Source organism: Salarias fasciatus, chromosome 2 (assembly GCF_902148845.1).
Source record: "Salarias fasciatus chromosome 2, fSalaFa1.1, whole genome shotgun sequence".
In the NCBI taxonomy this organism is placed as follows: Eukaryota; Metazoa; Chordata; class Actinopteri; order Blenniiformes; family Blenniidae; genus Salarias; species Salarias fasciatus.
In genome coordinates this window covers 19,924,649-19,945,623 of record NC_043746.1, presented here as the reverse complement: position 1 = coordinate 19,945,623, position 20,975 = coordinate 19,924,649, and the positions used below count along the sequence as shown (strand labels likewise).

Sequence of the window (20,975 nt, the reverse complement as noted above, 5' to 3'; positions counted from 1 at the left end):
CTCTGTTTATAGTACATATATACTACACACACACACACACACACACACGGCTGCTGTCAAACAGTTTATTGTTTCTTTTTGTATTAACATTTTGTACTTTTGTACTCTTTATTCAGTCTTCTCATCCGACTCAGTACATATGACACATTTTATGTTCAACCACAAAATTATTACAACCACTAAATTCACTTTAACCAGTTTAATCACCAACAACAAATCAATAAAATGCACACAGAACACGACAGAAGGGAAGACAGAGAACCACAGTGCTGTCTGCAATGGTTGTCCAGTTATATACCTGCGTTCGCTATTATTCAAAAGAAGACACAAATTATACAAATATCTATGTTAAATCAAAATTATCCCTCCTGTAGGCTTCATATAATACACACTATCTTCTCAATGACAAAATAGATTTGCATTGTTCTCAGTTTACATTCTATTCTAATATAACCCTAAACATTCAAAACAAAGCTTCTTTTAGGCCACTGGTGCTCTAAACTTAAAACATCTCTTTCCTCGTATTAGCAGACATGTAGGCAACTATTGTTGTAAATACTTTGTTATCGCATGAAACAAAGTTACTGTCTTTATACCTGCCTTTACTTCAAAGTCATGCAGCCAGTGTTTGAAGTCAAATTCAGAAAAGTGACCATATTATTCATCTGCAGAGTGGACTGGTGTGAATAAATGCTGAGTGAGACTGACACTGCCAGACTGGTGAAATGTTTTCAGAATTATTTTCAGTTAAGTTGATGTCTCGGTCTCTTCACAACCTGGCATACTTGGCTTATATTTGTGCAATGAATATGTGTCACAAAGCCTAAACATCAATTCAGACACAAAGAAAGAGTAAAAACATACATATTCAAATCCAATATCCTTCAATAAAATACCATAATAGACTCTTCAGAGGTTTGTTGCTCACACTGTACTTCTGCTTATGTGAAGGGGAATGCAAGTCTAATCTATAAATTCATATTAAGGAGGACCTCAGTGTGAACGTGCAGCTGTGTGTGTTCAATCTGTTCACTGTTAATGATTTTGCAGGGATGTATGAAGATGCTGCTCTTTGGGAATGGGAGTGAACTATTTCATATGCTGGTCTGTCATTCTGGAGGGTTCATATTACTGGAGTTCATAAAGCAAATCCTGAACCGTTAGAGCCAGCTCCTGAAAGGTGGGCCTCTCATCTGCTTTCTGAAAACAAAACAAACACAAATAGGTTCAGAAAGTGTTTTTATGTGATATAATCAGTCATCACTGGTCATAATTAAAGATTCAGCAATGCTGAACCATCATCACTCACATCAAGCCAGCAGCTTGACATAATGCTGTAGACCCTCTCGTTGGCCAGCTGAGGGCGGAAGAGGCGTAGGCCCCGGGAAACCTGATCCACTATTTCCGTGTTGTTGAGCCGCTCATATGGAAGTCGCCCCAGAGTGTACACCTCCCACATCAGAACTCCTGATAAAGTAAAGACTGTTAACACGGAGAAGAAGGCAGCCTAATGTATCTCTGAATTGGTCATTTATGGCAATTTACTTTTGGTAACTGACCAAGCATTATAATTCAAAAGTGCTATAAAAGCTTTCCTAAAAAAACAATCCCATGCACAACTCACCATATGCCCAGATGTCTGATTTACTACTGAATTTGCAGTAGAGAAGAACTTCAGGAGGCGACCAGCGGACAGGAAACTTTGAGCCGACTGAGCTTGTGTACTCATCGTCCAGGACGTACCTGGGAGCAGAGGGAGGGGAATGACTTTAAGACCACACCATTTCCTCAACTCAATGCTTACTCATTCAACTTTTAAAAAAGATGTCTGCTTGCTTGTCGTTTATCTCCACTGTCGTGATGCTATTTAAATTAATCCATTCCTTTCAAGAAGCACTAATATCCAGATTATAGTGCATCTTTCTCTATCTAACTGATGTTGGACTTAGCATGTCACAGCAAAAATACAATAATGCAACCCTGCCCATATCAATAAGGCATGCCCTGAGAGATGGATGCAGTCAAAATTAATGCAAGAGATATATTTTATCTGTAGAAACTCAAAAAAGTTATATTTGAAATCGTAACTAAAATCTACAAACAGAAGAAGTAACTAAACAAAAAAAAAAATCTAAATTTCATAATTTAGTAGTAAGCTGTATATATTTTACCGTGACAGGCCAAAGTCAGTCACTTTGACGGTGCCATTTCCATCCACTAAGCAGTTTCTGGCAGCCTAAAGATAAAACAAAAACATTTGATTGAGAATTAATCACCAGAATTCGAGTTCATCATATACTGGGCCGGTGGCCACCCTTGTTTCTCACCAGGTCTCTGTGGATGTACTGCTTGGACTCCAGGTAGGCCATTCCCTCAGAGACATCTTTGCACATCTCCAGAAGCTGGATGGGCGTCGGATGCTGCGTCAGGCCCTCCCTGAGGTACGTCAGCAGGCAGCCATTTGAAAGGAACTCAGTCACTATATAAATGGGTCTTTGTTTGGTGCAGACGCCATACAGCTGGACGAGGTTTTCATGGCGAAGCTTCCTGGTTTGAGCAAAAGGAGAAGGAAGTTAGGCATTTTGCATTCAAATTAGTTACAGGAAGTACCTTTCCAGGGTGACACAGCAGTTTAATGATTATGTGGTGCAGAATCAGTTTAAGCCTAGTTTACTACTGGTAATTCATTTGGTGTTGGTTTATGCTGGGTTTTTTTTTTCATGTAATCAGATTCCTTAAGTGGTGCTCACATCATGATCTTGGCCTCTTCGATGAAATCGTCCTCTGACATGGAGCCTTCTTTAATCATCTTAATGGCCACGTCATGCTGGCCCTGCCACTTCCCATACTTCACCACTCCAAACTGGCCAGTGCCCAACTCCTTGATGAAAGTGAGGGAGCGTGGGTCAATCTCCCACTCACCTGGAGAGAAAAAGGGGAGCGCCATCAAACTTTTTATGTTTCATAGCCTGAAAAAGACATTCCTGGACCTGGGAGGGAAATTGGAAGTGCAATGGTCTTTGAAATCACTATCAAATGAACTGAATATTATTTCATGATTAGTCTTTTGTAAACTTTAAGCATGAAGAAATTACAATTTACTTACAAGAGGTTAATCCCCAGAAATTATAATAATCAAAAAACACATACTAAAATAAAGTAAAAACACTGGCAATAAGAAAACATGACAGATAATTAAACCCTTTCTGAACTCCAGGTCAATTTCCAATGCTCAATGCTCTTACCATAGCCAAGGCCTGTTGTTGATGGAGGCTGGGCTTGGTTTGATACAATGTATTTCAGCCTGCTCACCATACCTAGAGCAGGAAATAACAAAAGGACATGATCACATCAAACTGAAACCGTTGATGGATGAGGGTGAGGGTTATGTATTTGACAGACTTTGTGAATTTGACTGTAAAAATGTAAACTGAATGAACCCATAAACAGTGAGAAAGTTTAAAACATGATTCTTAAAATATTTTTTTTATTGAAGATGATCCGTTGCGGAGGATAATGCAGTCAGCATGTCCAGATGCTGACGTGTGCCTCACGCCTCTGCTGCTTGCAGATGCAGTTGTCATTTTGGCACCGTCATAAAAAAGCCCAACATGCACAGGAAGTCCAGCATGCACAGGAAGAGTTTGCCACCAAGTGCAAAGTGGTTGAAATGACAACTCTGTTGTTCTCTGACAGGAAAAAAAAAAATAGTATGCGCTCTCCAAGTGGGAGGATGAACTTATTCATGAGTAAGGGTACATGGACCTATATGGCATACATTCTCTCCTTCGGCAGTCTCAAAGGACTTTATACTATTCACATTCACTTGTGATTGAACGGCCTACTTGACGACCCAAGATACAGCAGCCCGCAAGAGGAAGTGGGATGGTCAGATTGGCCTCAGATTCGAACAAGCATCAGTAGGAATGCTGTGACTGAGCCAGACTGCAGTACTGCTGTTTGAAGCAAGCTTCTTTAATGTATCGATCAGCTGACATCCACACCTTCATCTATTGTGCTGAAGTTTGGGCCGAGTGAGGAGCTCAACCGTTTGTGGCTGCTCTGTGGAGACAATTTTCACAGAGCTTCCATGGGACTCACATTTATGGCTTTATGAGCAAGAAATTTTTGTCAGGAAATAAAAACAGTATATCACGATAATTACGCAATGAAGTCTGACAGGCAGAGTGGCTGTTTTAACCTGCTGCGTTGTGCTGGTGATAGTTGATGAGTTCTGGGATGGTTTCGAAATTGTGCTTCTCTGCCAGGTAAAACTGTCCCTGTGCGGTGGTGCAGATGTTGTAATGTCTGCAACTTCCACTGGACTCCCTGTGGGGGGAAAAAAAAATGAAGAGTAACTTTAAGTAGAGTTACTCAACAGGTTTACACCAGCAAAGGAGAGTGTCTGTCACTCATCCTGTACAAATAACAAGGGAATCCCCACAATATTGTCACTCTGCAGCTCATCTTGAGATCAGAGCTTCCTGCAGGCCCATTGGTCCAGATTTTGCATGAATTTACATCTTCCTCACTCCGGCTGACTGTTTCCGCTTTCATTACAAACAGTTCTTCTTTTCATGCATTCACACATGACCGGAGCCAGTGGATATAATGTATAAATGGTAGCTGTGTTGAGCACCACTGAGCTTACTCACCCACCACTCTTAGTGAGCAGGGAGACTGTGTATTTCCCAGCTTTGCTTGAGTCTCGGACTAAGAAACCTCCATCTTTGTTCTGGAAACCAAAACCAGGTTACAAGTTTTTAAACGCTAAATGTATGTTAAATGTGTTTTCACAGTGTTTCATAGGTCAGTGATTGAGGTTACCTCAGTCTTCAACAGCTGCTCTGCTTGACTGCGGTTCATATTCTTGCAATACCAGCTACAAAAACAAATTTAGTCGTAATCTTCAAGTGATTTTGTTATAATAATGAACCTGTTTTAAGCATATATCCATTCTCATCCAGGAAAGTAACAGATAGTGGCTGAATAAAATAACTATGAGATACAAAATTAAAAGCAGAACAAAGGGGATTATACTCACTTGAATTTTTCTAGTCCATTTTTTGCTTCCACAACGTAATTACTTGGTATATATCCTTCATTTCTGCAGCAACAATGAAAACAATGAAGATTTTAATAACATTTTAAACATGTGCTGTTTTGGTGAAAAGACTTTACTAATGTAGCACATTTTACCACTTCAGCAGTCTTAAAACAACCTTTAACACACACACACCAATTTCGACGACTGCCAGGCAAGTTTGACAGTTTTTCAGTTTCACTTAAGGACCTTTCACCATATAGACGGGTTTAGATCGGGGATTGAACCTTGGATGTGAAGGGTGTCCAACCCAGACTTCAGTCAAGTCTGGAGTTTATTAAACATCAATCACTTAAATTATTTGTAGTTAAAAAAAACCACTAGAACAAATAGTTATTTAGAACAATAAAAAAAAAAAAGCTCAAATAGAGTTATAGAGATATTCTCCTAAACTTCTTCTGATTTGTTCACTTAATGCACCTCAAATACACACAGGAATATTTTTCTTTTTGGAAACCAGAAGCACACATCTGTTCGACTGTGGAGATCACTCTGTCCTTCTACCATAGGTTTGTACATCTTTGAGTCTGCCTCTCACCCGAGTTTGTCCCTGGCCCTCCACCAGTTGTCATCAGACATATCCAGGATGGTGTACTCCTCATCCTTCCTCAGCTCCAGGTCCTGGAAAGTCTTTGGTGTGTAGCTATACTCGGCTATGACAGTCATGCCTACCGAGGGGCCAGCAGGCTCAGGAGGCTCGGGGGGTAAAGGACGACTAGGCTTTTCCTGCAATAACATGACAGTGAAGGGTGGAACGCAGGAAGAAACTATAGATGCTGATAAATACCAATGATAAAAGACTGGTTTTATACCTCTTTTGGGGTTGGAGGTAGAGGTTTCCTTGAACACCTTCGCTGAGATGCTTTAGATGCAAAACCTATCAGAGACATCATTTACCAGGTAAGATAGATTTTGTCATTGGTGGTTTCAGATTTCAGAGTAAACTGAGCCTTGTTCTCACCGTTTTTATGATCCAGCACTTTGCAACCCATTGCTTGTTTAACTTCCTGCTGGCAGCACAGCCACACCCCGTCCACCCAGAAACAGGGATGATACTTCTGCATCAGGTCTTTGTTGAAACGCACCACTACGTACAATGACGAACACATACACTCAGATACATATGCAAAACATTTCATTTAGATCAACATTGGAATTTGCAAGGGTAAAAGTTTCTCGTCAGTGTTGCAGGCAGCGGATGAAGTTAAACTGTTGAGATCTGATATGGCAAAGATTGTGTGAGATACTGTGAGTGAAAGCGCTCGTAAAAGCAGAGTGTATGTTCAAACTGCCACACACTCACATTCTTTCAGCTTCTTGATCCATTGATCTCGAATATCTTCAGACTTTGCAAAAATGTACAGAGGGCCTTCATCATAAACAACCTGCGGCAAGAATCACATTTCATCATTGCATTAAGCATTCCTGTTTTTCCCTATTATACACTGGGTACATTGAAATTCTAAAACACTTCTCTCTTAAGTTAAACATTAACACGGTTAAAAATAAATGGCAATGAAAATAGAATGAAATAAAATGAAGATTGGAGCTGCAAGCTAAAAAAAAAAAAAAAGCTTGAAGCTGAGTTTGTAAAGATAGCCACTGTAGCAGTGACTGCATATTAATCTGCAAGGTGTTTCAATCAAATGTGCCCACTGAACTATGAAAAAGGAACATTGTTACTTATGACTTATGGCAATAACACCTGCACTGGTGACAGAAAGCCCCTAGTTCATCTGAGTGGGAGAGTTAGTTTCACTTCTGAACAATGAACTCTCAGTGCACTGGAGGACTGAGCTGTTTCAGAGTGACAGGGTTCGCCTGGTCTGAAAGGCTGGATATTCTCTGGACAGGTTACCTGTCTTTTACAGGTGAAAGACAGACCACCACAAACACTCTCATTCACAACTGCGGCTCATTTGGAGTGATCAAGTTAACCTCAAATGCATTTTTTTTTTTTGGGGGGGGGGGATTAGTGGAAAACCCACAGTCGACCTGGGTATTCTCTCATTATTAGTATCAAAAATGTCAAATTGTTCCTGTATATTCTTGACTTATGAACAAACATTGCAAATTTCCCTTTGTCAATATTTGAATAAATGAGTTTATTTAGGAATAATGCGATGAACATAAGCAAATGAGAGCCTGTCATTGATGGCTTATCTTCTGTTTATGGCTGCATGGTGGTGTGGTAGTTCGACGCTCGCCTCACAGCGAGTCTCTGGGCTGCTTCACTACAAGGAGACATGATCTAGTACTATGGGCTTGTACCTTTTGGCCCTGTTTTTATGGTAACTGTAGCCGTTACCCACACCTAGAAAACATTTGAGGTTAAGTGGTGTGTCTAAATAACCCAGAGGTGTGACTGTGTGTTTGCTTGTTTCTCTGTGCAGTGCGTTCACTGTTTTCATCCATTGTAAGGTGGCATTGGCTCCTGCACCCTGTGACACTGAGTTGGACGAGGTGGTGTCAAAGGTGGTGGATTCTGGTTCGCTGTTTTCTTATCATGAGTTTTTTTTTTTCTGTCAGAAGTGTCTACCTGAAAGGCATACATGCGCTCCTGTGGGCAATTGGGCTCTGGCTGGACTGCCTCAACACATTTTATCTTCTCAATGTCGACGTGCCCTCTCAAGCCTTTTCGCTTCTGCTTAGTAGACAAAGAAACAGTCAAGTAACTCAGGGTTGATAAAAAAAATTATTCTCATAAAGACTGCTTGCAACGTCACGTACGTACCCCTTTATCAGGATCAAAATCATAGTAGGCTATTTTTTCCTGGGTGAGAATGAACCAGCGCTCCTTGTAGTTCAGCGGAGAGGTCTTCTTCTTCTGCTGAGATCTTTTAATGAAGATTTGCTCCAGTATGCTGTCTGACATGATTCAGTCAGGATTAATCTATGAGAGGAGAGGGATGAATGAAAAGTTTTGTTGAGCGAAACAGCAACAGCAACAGCAACTCTGTAACATCTGGCAATGCATTCACACCTCCATGCATCACAGCCGCTGAGAGCTGAGAGCTTTAACAGTTCAGCCACTGTCACTTCACTAAACTTGATAGGGGAGCTTTGGGTGTTTGCTTTTGACACTTGTTTTCAGTGTTTCAGTGCTGTCTTTATTAGTCTTCTAAAAGGAAATCTATCAGACAGCGACATCTAGTTCAAAATGCTGATGTTCAAGTCTTTAGAAAACAAGAATATTGATCCCATCAGTCTAGTTCAAACGCCACAATGCTCTGACAAGTTTACTCTCGCTAAATATCCCTGATCTTCTGTTTTGCTATGAACTAATGAGATCTCTCAGGTCTTCTGAGTCAAACCTGCTATCTGTTCCCAGAGTCAGAGCTGACTATGCAGTTCCCAGAATCCTGCAGGACAAGGTTAAAGAACTTTGCTCGCTGCTGCCTCAAGTCATTATTATATCCTGCAATGTATCTTTAACTTGGGATCACACTTTTACTTTTAATTCCTATTATTCCTAGTATTTTTGGTTTGTTTTAAATAATAATACCTTAATTTTTTTCTCTTTTTTTATTCTCTTTTCTTGTGAATAATCTGCATTTGTTGCTCTCCATGTAAAGCCCTTTTTGAATTGCCCTGTTGCTGAAGCTTTTAAACAGAATTAACGTCAATCCCTATCCACGGCTCCCATAGTCAAAAAAGATGTGCTGATATGACGCCACATGAGGACATATCAGCTTGTGATTAGCAATGCTTTGCATAAGCCCTGCTTTCCGCGCTCTATGGCACATCTGTTTCCTCTGAATTTTTTTATCTTGCTCATCATTCAGTGACCAAAACATGCAGCTCACTTCTAAAACATAATGTTCTGAGTTATAAAGCAAATAGTGTTGTGTGCCGAGCAGCTTACTCTATACAGGTTTGTTGACTGCATTTAATGATCAATTTGGCTTAGGATTTACCATCCTAATCGTGATCATTATCACTCCTTAATTTTATTACTCTTCTGTTTATGCAAAATTACAGTATCATCCAGCACATCAGGTCGAGTTAGGAAGATCTGCGTTTGGATCCTGGCAGTTCGTGTTGTGTAGATGAAAGCTTTTTCTATCATTAAGCAGCATTTATACTTCAATATACAAAATATCACCACCAAAACTTTACCTTTCCTATTACTGACTGACTTATGCACATGATTCCAGTTCTCCCTGAGAAAATGATAAATGGGCAAATTCAGAAAGCTCACTTTTCCATTTGTTGCTCCTTACGATCACTGGATCAACAGAAGGCTAAAACTATGATTGATTCATAATGCTCATATCTTTTAGTTTAAGGCAGCTACAAGCAACCAGCGGCCCACAAGTCAATTTCCCTAAAAAATAAATATATAGTTTATCAAGAACATGAATTCAACCACATTTAGACCACATTTAAATTGTAAACAATCTGTCGTTTCAGCAATATTAGAATCAAAATGTTAAACTAGTTGCTGTATTTCCAATATATCTTAGTAAGTAGTTAGTAATATATCTAAGTAATATTGTGAACTCTGTCAAAGCATCCACAGATTAATGTTTGTAAGATACTATTTACAAAATCTTGACCATAGCTCATTATTTTTCAGTAGATCACACTGGATCATAACAAATTTAATATTATGCTGTATTATAGAGTTATCTGTGAATACTTGACTGACCAGCAAGTCAAGAAGATTTGGTCTTCACAAATGTTTTCCCATCAATAAAATATAATTGTTGAAAGAAATAAAAACAGTACTTTGTTAATCAGAGCTTATGATTGAACAGAAGTCAAAGGCTTATAGTATGTGGTCAGAAATGAACGATCAAATAGCTGAACTCACCCTTCACACTACGCTGAGTGCTGTTTGTCTGGCAGCTCTGTCAGATGTGTTTGCACTTCAGCTTGTCCTATTTTCAGCGTGTGAGCACTTCCTTCTATCATCTGAACTCTAACTGTAACAGATCAGAAGCCTCTGTCACTCCCTCGTTAAGCAGGACTGTGACATTTCTTAACACCAGACTGACGGAGATTACCTATTGGGTTTTGTTTGTGAGCAGACAGAGTCTGTTCCCTATTCTGTGAACCGTTGTTTACTCATTCCTCATTTGCCGCCACCTTTGTTTTCTCACATCACCAACGTGAGTGAAGGCCAACAGACTGGCAATGGATAATCGAATGCTGATGCACCATCACCTACCGTCGGCTCTGTTTCACTGAAACTGCTTATCTTCAATTTAATGTATCATGGCGGCCGAGAAGACTTTTTTTTTTTGTCTTTTTTGAGAGGGCTTGACTCATGGTGGCTGACACAGACAAACTCATAGGGAAGTTGCATCAGTGTTGCAAGGGAGAAGAAACCCAGTGCCCAGCAGCACTCATACTTAACAGTAGCTCTCTGTCAAAAGTGTCCAACATTCGTGCATCATGTCTTCAAACAGCACCTCACCACTTGTAAACATTTTATTTCTGCACACATTTCAGAAACATAAATATACCCGATCTGCACATTTTGTCCAACATAATTTGTGATCGTGGAGGCGCACATGTTCTTGTGTTGTGAAGGTCTACATGTCTGTTGCTCCATTTTCTTGATAAGCTCATCACTGAAGAAACTGCAATCATAGCCAAAACATCCCAAATATAGCAGTTTTCATCGATTGGTTTTGTTTGTGTATATTTCTACCTCTGTGTGACATTTATGTCTTTCACACGTCAATGTACATTATTAATACGCTCACAATAGTGTATGAAAGAGAACTCAATAACAGACAAATTATTACAAGTATTCTTCAATTTCTGCAAAAACAAAAAGTAAATTCAATAAAAATTAAAGATGTTCTTTTAATATAACACAGAAAATACACCCATGTCACCACACTTTAGTTGAACAGGAACTCATCAAGACACTCTTTCCTGGCATTTTCTTTTAGATAAGGGGGGTGTCGTAATGTCAGTGAAACATGTAAGAGTTTGTCTTACCACAAAATAAGCTCACGCCTCTAAAGCTACCACATGATTTTAATTTTGTCTCTCTCTATGCTAAATAAAAACGTGGATATCCCCTGGATGTGTGTCAGTGTGTTTGGTGGGGGGGAAATACAAATTTTATCATGCATACATTTGTAAGCGTACAAAGCCCCCATCATGATACATATTTGTACATCTATCCAACCATTTTAATGCTGCACATTTGAAAGAGGCGTGCAACAAGTCACTGCTCAGCTGAAAGAAATACTTCCATATACCACAAAATGCATAATAGATTTCCACCCGATCACACACAGTGATGGAATGCATGCGTTATTGATGATTTGCATACTAACTGAATTCTGGCAGTTTGTGCAGTTGTGCACTTTCAGCAAATAACCTCAACTTTGGCCTCTATCTCTTGAATTGTCTTGCATTCAAAATTAGCTTCAACCATTTCTGTCTCTGTGAGCACATGACCGAAAAAGTATTTTTTGTTCCTGCTAACCAACATTGAAAGAGCGCTGAAACTTACCTGTCACCCAAAGAAGTCAAGCATCAGAAGGACGACCACAGATGCTGATGAGGCTTGAAGCAGTGGCATGAACCTTTGGCTCAGTAACTTGCCTTCCATAAAATGTGTGTGCTGGTCTGTCATGCAAGTAGCACTAAACACACCCATTGAAAGGAATCAGCTCCTCTTACTTCCCCTTTTTCTTCCTGCTCATTTTCATATCAGCTCTGCAGGCAGTTTTGGTGATAAGTGGAAGCGAGCTAAAAATTAACACAGACAGGACCATATTTGGATACAGTAGAGAGATTATTGTGAGACTTTTTTGTACTCACTTCAACAGGTGTGAGAGGTTATCTAACTTAAAGTTGAAGTAATTTGGGGGAAACATCTTATATAAACTCATGTTGCCATACTTGATACTTGTTTTGAGACCACATTTTCAAGATCTTCATCTCGGGCCCTTAAAGTCTTGGTCTTGTCTTGATTTTGAGATGCTACGGCCTTGCATTTGATATGGCCTCAGACCCTTAAAGTCTTGGTCTTTGGGTTCTCTGGTCCTGGTCTTGACTTGGTCTTCGGTTCGGTGGTCTTCCTGACTACAACATCAGTGCACATCCCGAACAGAAGCAGACATGTTTGAGGGCATTCAGTTTCGAGAGGCTGCAGCCTGTTTGTTTTTGCCTGGCACTTCCACCTCCGACCGGCAGGAGGCGTCATGCGCCGCGTGGTACGGGGCCGGCTGAGGCCTACATGAGTAAGTGCTTCCGGGGTGCCTCTTCCTCTTTTCCGCCGCATCGGGACGCAGCCATGGTACGAAATTACTACACCGACACATTTTATCAAATCCAACGTAATCCTGCCGAATACAGCGCATCATCTGCCCGCGATAACGTTATATTTGATTATAAAGCTTTACCACACGAGACGATGGTAGTATTCCAGATGTTATGTGTGCTTAATGCTGTTAAACTAGCATTCAGTGATATGTGGATAAGCTAGCAGTGAAATGAACCTCAGTTCCGAACAAGGTTCTAATTCGTGGGGGAAAAAAATCCCAAAAAACGATACCTTCTAAAATTAAATTGGCTTGAACCGCAGATATAATGTGGTTGTCTTTTGTTTATGTTGACAATCTTGCGTGATGGTTTCAATGTTAGCTTTAATGCTAATACTGTAACCGACTTCAGAATGTCCTAGAAGCCAAACCGTAGCATTCAGTAAAGATTTCAGACATTTAATACAAGTTTCTAGAGGCTGAACCATCAGTGCTGAAACCTTTTTGGACTCGCAGTATAAATTAGCACGTCTTTAACACCCGTATGCAGCAGGCAGCTGTGTTTCGCTAATACGGATGTTGGATAGAGAATTAAAACTGTCCTGCATATTCCGATCTTCTAACTCAATTTGTGTTATGCAGGTGAACGTCCCGAAGACCCGCAGGACTTACTGCAAGAAGTGCAAGAAGCACCAACCCCACAAAGTTACCCAGTACAAGAAGGGAAAGGACTCCCTCTATGCTCAGGGTGAGAAGTTTACGAGTGTTTATATTGACCAGATGCATTTTATCTTGATCAGGAAGTCTTTGTTCTTTTGAAATATTTTTTCAATGCCCATCTTCTTTTGGTCAATGCCTGACAGTCGTATCTCTTTCGGTAACCCTCCTTGTATGATATTACTTGAATACTTGCATATTTGTGTGGATTAACCTCATTGTGTTCATGTCTGTAGTCGTACAGTGCTTTGAGCACTTCCAAAGTGTTGCTGACATGCACTTTAATAGTCTGTGTAAACTCTCAGGTGCTTGATGCTCATGTTAGGCCAAATTTACACAAACGTGTTGATTGATGTGTTCAACACGAACAAGGAGAACTTGTGGTTTTATCCACGTAAGTTTTTTGACTATTGAAATCATTTTTATGTTTTTGCCTCTGATGTCACTCCCTTGGGAAATAGCCACCTTGGTGTTTGTAGAAACTGTTGTTGCATGGAGTGTCATCTTGATAATACTATTGGGATTTCTTAAAACTTTCTTGTTCCTGCAGGTAAGAGGAGATACGACAGGAAGCAGAGTGGCTATGGTGGACAAACAAAGCCCATTTTCCGGAAAAAGGTAAACCCCTTAATGGCTGAGTTGACTTGTCAGGTGCGATGCCACTGCATGTGAAATCATACTCAGTGATGTGCTCTGTTCATAGGCTAAGACTACAAAGAAGATCGTGTTGAGGCTCGAGTGTGTGGAGGCCAACTGCAGATCCAAGAGAATGCTGGCTATCAAGAGATGCAAGCACTTCGAGCTGGGAGGTGACAAGAAGAGAAAGGTAAGAGTTGCTTCTTGTTCTCATGATTTGAAGGGTCTGCAGGAGCACAGGTGGTGCATTGTATTGAAATACAGTTTGGCTGTCAGACCAATGTTGGGTACAATCTATAAATGGTTTCCACTTGTGTATGCATATCTGATTAGGTAGAATTCATATTGTAGAGAATGTCCTAAATGATTATAACTCTTTCACAAGGATGTTGGTAAATCATGAGTGTTGAATTACCTTTTTTACTTGGACAAGTTGGGATTTGGTCGGGGCAATATTGAAGTAAATGTAAGGTTAAAGCAGACAGTAACTGAAATTTCCATTGATAAAGAGTGATTAAACTTCTCAAATCAAACACGATAACCCAAAATTATGCAGTAATAAAACTAATACATAAACTGATGCTTCCAAAATCAAAAAGCAAGGGCTGTGCAGTTAGTAGTTAAGCATTGAGGTGGCCGCAAATGATTGGTGTACATGTGCACTGACGGATATTAACTACCCAGGCTCAACATATTGATGAAATCCATTTGACCTGGAAGTCCTTTAAATGTGAGAGTGTTTGATTAAATGTCATTTGACTGAAATTGCACTTATTTTGAATCGTGACTGGAGATGCTTCTGAAATGCTGTAAAAGCGGAAGTTGAAACTACATTTATACACGCAAGGCACAGTGTAATTATGAAGCTCCGATTAACTTTCAGTTAGCCAGAAAATGACCCTTGTTCTTTTACCCTTTATCAGCCTCAGTTAATAAACTATATCGTATTATTGATTGTACATGTGGTTTAATGCTGCTGTAGGCAGCGACTGAAACAGTCCTTTAGAAAGTGGGTAGCAATGTGGGGCTAACAGAATAGAAAAGGCAAATGATAACTAAAAACCATCTTTGTCATTAAAGTAGAAATTGAGAGAGACTTGTCTTATTGGTGAACTTTGACCCTCATCTAAACTGTGTTAACATGTTTCCCCCTCTCCTCTGTTCCAGGGCCAGGTCATCCAGTTCTAAGCTGTGGTCCACACTTCTGGATGAAGTTGTCACGCTTTTCAATAAATGTGTCGAAACTTACTTCAGAGTTGAGTTGTGTTTATTAAAAAAAAAAATACAGCAGCTTTATCATAAGATTTATAAATCTTTCCTTAAAATCAATGAAAAAAGTAGTTTCCTCCCTCTCAGTATCATTAAGGTTCAACTCATCTGAGGACTACAGAGTCACTTGGTTGTGTTTGATCGTGTCCAGCCAGTACCGTGTGTGAAGTCTCTGAGAGTCACTGCTGACGGGCGTGATGGTGAGCAGAGCCGTGCCTGAGGGGTTCACAGATATCACCACGTTGCTCTGAGGAGTCAGAACACCCAGTTCCTTGTACTGAGGGAGGATCTGAGTGACATTACACTGAGGGTCACAGACTTTCCAGCCAGGAGCAGCTTGAATGGCGAATCCCCGAGGACCGCCGATCTCCTGCTTGTTCAGCACAGCGACGGCCAGACGCCCCTGAGACAGTGGCCGTTCCCACACTTCAAAACTCTGCACCTGAACAAAAGGGAAAAGTTACAACAAATTCTTGAAGCAGTAACTAATTCCAAATTCTTACAGCTGTCTTTAATAGAGAACATACAGGATTTATCCTGATTATGAAACAAGACTCTGTTTTATGAAACCAGCTCTTAAAGCAAACGTATAACCGGTTATATAGCATAACCGTGAGGCGAGTTCACAGACAAGGTAGCTGCAGCATCTTTGATGGCAGAATTGCTGATATCTTCACTCTATTTGTTGTCCAATTTTTTTAAATGGAATGGTTTCTTTGACTTTCAATTTCCTTGGTGGCTTGACAGGCTGGAGTCTCTTAAAGGCTAGTTTTGGGCCACTGGCCTTATATTTAGCACCCCTCTCTTGAAGGGACTTCATCAGAAAACTTTATTTTTTTGAGAATGATTGATTTTAGGCAGTTTTCCTGTTTGAAATTTGAAAGCCAATGCCATCTTTTAATTACACAAGATAAAAAAAGAAACACTGGGACTGCTTATACTTATATCTTAAATGACTCCTACAGGCTCCTGATCTGTGGAGTTTGTTCTTTCATTGAACAGTTTGGTATTTGTTGTTTCATTTGGTTGGCATTTGAGCTGTTAGGAACACATAAAAATGGTTAATGATTAGTGCATTCTTTCACATCAGTTGTGGCAGAGCTTTCACTCTCACAGATATCACTTCAGCTGTTTCACTATGTGAACCAGCACTTTTAGAGGTAAGGCTGAATTGCATCAGGTTCAATACACTCACAATGAGAAAGATACTCCAATTGTGCTATGGAAGAATTTTATGTGCAAATATCCAAAATGTCAAACTGTAATTTTCGATGGGATCAATGAATGCAGTCCTGGTTTGTAGTAGCTGTCGGGCAATCATCTGCTCTTTCATCTGCCAATGAAATGATCAGTCATATCCATCAGAATAACGACTCTGTCAGCCATCCAGCATTGCTATGCAGGGTTTTATGAACAGAAGCTACAGGTACCAGAAATGTCAACAGCTGCCACTGCAGGCTGCGGCCATGCTTTGAGCCACCCCTCACACTCACCTTGGCAGTGCGGGATCCCTGCCTGCCCAGAGGGTCCTGGCTGATGGCGATGATGTGCCTGTTCTGCAGCAGCGCTTTGGAGCGGGGACAAATGTCCCTCAGATCGTTAGACATGAGCAGAGGGGCCGCCATGATGGCCCATAACGCCATCTGAGACTCCTGCTGGTCGTGGCTCAGGCCAAAGTTCCCAATTACGAGCTGGAGAGACGAACCAACATCATAAATATGTAAATCTCACTGATGCGGGACGAACACCTCACTAGTGATGAGAGCAGCTCTTGTTTGAACAAACTTTCTTTTTCCATTTTCCAAAAAAGTCTCAAACTATTTCTTTATTAAGTTTAAACTATTTCTTTCCACGTCTGGTACTTGTGGGTGACTTGTTCATGCTCAGTTGGAGGTCAGTGAGAGAAGCGTCTGACAGCTGGAGCAAAGTACCATGTCGGGGTCGTTCCAGCCTCCGGGTCCGGCCGACGGGACGATGATGTCCTGATGAGAAGCCGTCCAGTCCAAGATGGACTTGACCGAGCTCCACGAGTCGTACACGTCACTGAAGCTGCGCCAGTGGTTGCACGTCTCGCGGATGGCTGTGTAGTTCGGCTAGAGGCAAAGAAACACACTTTCACACCGTGTGCCACGAGATGGGAGGTCACACAGTTCATGATTAGGAATAAGCATGAAATTTTGCGTTGAATAGATATAACAGGTTTTCTTCTCACCTTATGAAAGGGCCACTCGTACAAAGGCCACTCGCAGGAGTACAGGATACTTCTGCCAGTTTTATTGAGCGCTCTCGACATGTTCATGTAGCCTGAACCAGAACGAACAAGAAACAGTTACTTTTCAGACCATCAGTTTTAGGAATTTCTGTGCGTCATGTAACCCAATTGAATGCTCATATAAATCAAGGCCCTACCCTCTCCGAGTAAAGTCCAGTTCATAAAGCAGCCATCAAATTTGAGCAGATCCACTTCCCACTCAGCAAACGTCTGAGCATCGGTCTCGTAGTGGCCCAGGCTGCCAGGGTATCCAGCACAGGTGTTTTTCCCCACATCTGCATAAATCCCCAGCTTCAGGCCCTTAGAATGCACCTAAAATCAAGGGGAAAAAAAACCCAGTCATAATTCCAGTGGGTTTGTGGGCGTTTCCTGCATGCACTTAGGCCAGCAGGTGGCGATGTTACACAGCTTAAAACTCCCACGTTTGTTTTTCAAGAAGCAGCTCTTGACTTTCAGGCTCTAAATATATCCCTTTCCTGGTGAACATAGGTTTTTAGCTGTCTGTGCAGCTTTCCTGTTCGTGAAGCCCTGGTTAGAAATCAGGATGTCACATTGGCTTCCTGCTCCTCTCCTCCACAGACGCCGATCTGAGAGAGGAAGAAGAAGTGTACCTCTGTTGTTGAATTTGTACACATGAGATCTTTACAGGATCTGAAACCTGGGCTCCTCATCTGGTCCATCGCCTGCATTATGTAAATAAATCCAGGTGGATGTCTATTTGCGAGTTCTAACAGTGATACCATATCAAACTCAGAGTTCTTTTTTTTATACCTGCTACTCACATAGTCGGCCAGTTTTTTGATGCCCCCCGGGAACCTTTTGGGATCAGCCTGCAGGCGGCCGTGGGCATCGCGCTGGTGGGAGGGCCAGCAGTCATCGATGCACACGTACTCATAACCGGCCTCTTTCCAGCCCTCCATCGCCATCACATCTGCCATCTGCATGTAGAGACGCTCGCTGCCAGGGAAACAGGAGGGGACAGGCGGGGCCGCTCGTATCAACTGGATGCCAGTGTTCAATGTCATGTACAACAGCAACATGGCACGGGCAAACACGGGCAGGCTAACAAAATTATTATAACTGTATACCGCCGGGTGCCAGATTTGCTAATGTAACAGTAAAAAGTCAGTCAACAGACTGAGATTTGCTGCTTCAGTGACCAAAAGATAATCATCTGAGCGCGGTATGTGAGTCAGTTACAATGACTGGGAGGAACATCTGAACACCCTTTTAAATAGTGAGCGTAATGTAAATGCAATCAGAGTAAATCTAAATCACGAAAGAAGCTCAAATGTACCAGTTATGACGTTTTCAGGCCGAGGCCAATAACCTATACTTGAAACCATTCTCATAACCCTTTGGCCTTTTAGCTCACTATAACAGAAATAATCCATCAGAAGGGGAGATCAAATATACAAAAAAAAGTCACAGAGCTCCCATCCCTCCTTGCAAATTACACCCTGACCATGTCATAAATGTATATTAGAATATTGTGATCTGCTCTGTTTAGATATTTCAAGCAAAAGTGGTTGATTCTTGCCTCTAAAATCAGAAGTTAGATTGTTTTTTTATTATCCTGTGCTACACAAAATTGAGTATCTTCACTTTTTACCACTCGTGGTGGTCTAATAATCAGAATAGGTAATTGTAATTTCTTTAAGCTAGTCTTTGTCATGTTTGTCCCTTTTAATAACTTATCTAACGTCCTTTGTTTGTGCAGTCCGATTTACCTTACAGCGGGGGTGTCAAACATAAGGTGAGTGGGCCAAAACTGTCCCACTCGATGCTCCAATGCAGCCAAGTTGTGAAAATACTGACTTTTTAAACACTGCTTTATTAAAAGTAGTGAACATACCACAACACTGAGAAACAAGCTCAGATACCAGTAACACTGTAGTAAAGGCTCAGTACAGAGGCAGTGGTTATAGGAGAAGATTTCAGGACATTTCACTGTATTTTGCACCAAAAAGTATCATTATAACTGTGAAAAGTTTTTCTTGTTTTAAAATGTATACTCTGCATCACAGCAAAGAAAAATTTTGAAGTTTAAATTCCAAGGTTGTTATGCCAATATGTTCCTGGTTTGGCCCAACTATTGTAAGAAATAAAAAAAGTTAAATCAGTGTTTCTGTTCTGATGTTGCTTTTCCAACATACATCCCAGGATAAAAACTTATATTCACTAAGTTGTAATGGTGTGCTGTTATGGATTACTGCTTCACTTGATTCTTTTTTTTTTTTTTTTTTTTTTTAAGAAACAGCCTCTTCCCCTGTGTGGTTCCTGGAGTACTTCATAGCGCAGCGCATGTTATTCCAGCTCGTGTGAGATTAAAGCCGGGGTCTTCGCAGTTTGTATAACCTTACCTGATGCAGTTATTGGGGTCTTGGTCACAGTCGATATTACACATGAACCTCTCCCAGTGCAGCCAGCCCATGGTGGGCTTCAGCGCCAGACCGTTGTCCAGCGCGTGAGCGGCGCGGCTGGCCGCACCGAGCACCGCGAGGACAAGCACAACGCCGCACATGGATGCTGCTTTTCAGCATGCAGGAGCCGACGAGAAGCAAAACCTCGGCGTTTGATTCCAACACTTTTCCTGGTGTACAGTGCAAGCAAGCTCTTCCGGATGCCCGACGGTCGTCTCGACCAATCAGAGCACGATGCGTCTGGAACCGACCAATGGCGCGTCGACCTGGTTCCTGCCTATAAAAGCGGAATCACGAAGCAGGTGAAGTTATGGCAGGAGGTCAGGTGACGGAGCATTTTCAGGTGAGGACGTGTGATTCTCCAGAACAAACAACAGCAACTGGGCCGTTTTATTCATCCAGGATGTGATGTACTGTTGGGAAACACAGCCTTATAACCTGGGTTAATGGGCATTTTGAGTGCCAGTGGTGACACAAGGGACATAAAATACTTTTATTGTTGACAGCCATGGTTGGATTAACCTGCCACTAGACCCTCGAGCCAAAATGAGCAGCCTGGGTCTTATTTATGCTCCTCCTCCATGTGTGCAGTATTCTGACTCTACACTGGGTAATGATATGGTCCAGGTGGTTTGCTGTGTGGTCAATCTACTTTCCACTGATTAATTAATGGGAGTAGACACTACAACCAGCAAATATAAGGAATGTTTCAAATAGGTATTTGCAACAAAAAAAAAAAAATCTCGTTCCATCATGCTTACTGGGCTGCAGAGGTGCTTGCTGGCAGTTTTTCTGTCCATTGGATAGAGCTTGAGCTCCAGTTTCACTCTTAGTAGTACCGGTATTTATGCTCAGCTAAGCTCACAAACTGCTGGCCACATGGGGATGAGGGTGGTGGTGAATTTCCAGGTTGTTCCTTGTGACAAAACCAGATGCGTTGTTGTTGTGTGTGCGTGGTATTCGTGGTCATATTTGAAAAATTCAGTTCAAAAGCTTCACCACAGCAACTTGCAGTGTGGACTTTGTTTTTTAAAATTCCCTTTTATAATAATATGTTCAAACAAGCATGTTTGAAACTGAATGTAAATGTAATGAAGACAAATCAGAATGAGGGAAATAAAAAAGTTTAACCAGTCCATTTCGAAAGGCCTCAAGTAGGCTTACTACACTCTTTTATTTATTCCAACACCTGCTTTCATAATGCCGCAATAGTCTTGGATTTTCGTTTAGCTCTCAGGCAAGCTGTCACTCCTTTTACATTATTAATCAAGCAAAGCAAATGTTTGTGCAAATAGCCCATCTTTGAAATAAGAACCATTCTT

The 20,975-nt window shown here is 41.2% G+C and overlaps 3 protein-coding genes across 4 annotated transcripts; 1 reads left to right on the top strand and 2 right to left on the bottom strand.

Moving 5' to 3' along the window:
• Nucleotides 1-51: 51 nt before the first annotated feature.
• On the bottom strand, nt 52-11,720 carry btk (Bruton agammaglobulinemia tyrosine kinase). Of its 2 annotated transcripts, none has more exons than XM_030117529.1 (18): nt 11,583-11,720; nt 7,839-7,997; nt 7,644-7,748; nt 6,408-6,489; nt 6,066-6,191; nt 5,917-5,981; nt 5,643-5,830; nt 5,045-5,107; nt 4,828-4,882; nt 4,656-4,735; nt 4,202-4,329; nt 3,246-3,317; nt 2,751-2,922; nt 2,328-2,547; nt 2,172-2,236; nt 1,625-1,743; nt 1,310-1,467; nt 52-1,200 (listed from the first exon to the last, which is right to left on the bottom strand). In XM_030117529.1, the coding sequence occupies exons 2-18, from the start codon at nt 7,977-7,979 to the stop codon at nt 1,129-1,131; spliced, it is 1,911 nt and encodes a 636-aa protein (XP_029973389.1). In that variant the 5' UTR covers nt 7,980-7,997; nt 11,583-11,720; the 3' UTR covers nt 52-1,128. The 2 variants fall into 2 exon arrangements, with proteins under 2 accessions (XP_029973389.1, XP_029973390.1); XM_030117530.1 differs by lacking the exon at nt 11,583-11,720 and adding an exon at nt 9,921-10,100.
• A 577-nt stretch (nt 11,721-12,297) lies between these two features.
• Nucleotides 12,298-14,937, top strand: rpl36a (ribosomal protein L36A). The gene is made up of 5 exons (XM_030117560.1): nt 12,298-12,371; nt 12,979-13,084; nt 13,604-13,671; nt 13,757-13,879; nt 14,857-14,937. The coding sequence occupies exons 1-5, from the start codon at nt 12,312-12,314 to the stop codon at nt 14,875-14,877; spliced, it is 378 nt and encodes a 125-aa protein (XP_029973420.1). The 5' UTR covers nt 12,298-12,311; the 3' UTR covers nt 14,878-14,937.
• gla (galactosidase, alpha) lies at nt 14,843-19,840 on the bottom strand. The gene is made up of 7 exons (XM_030117538.1): nt 19,594-19,840; nt 18,013-18,187; nt 17,368-17,542; nt 17,171-17,262; nt 16,890-17,051; nt 16,452-16,649; nt 14,843-15,400 (listed from the first exon to the last, which is right to left on the bottom strand). Exons 1-7 carry the CDS (start codon nt 19,752-19,754, stop codon nt 15,074-15,076), a joined length of 1,290 nt encoding a protein of 429 aa, XP_029973398.1. The 5' UTR covers nt 19,755-19,840; the 3' UTR covers nt 14,843-15,073.
• Nucleotides 19,841-20,975: the final 1,135 nt, after the last annotated feature.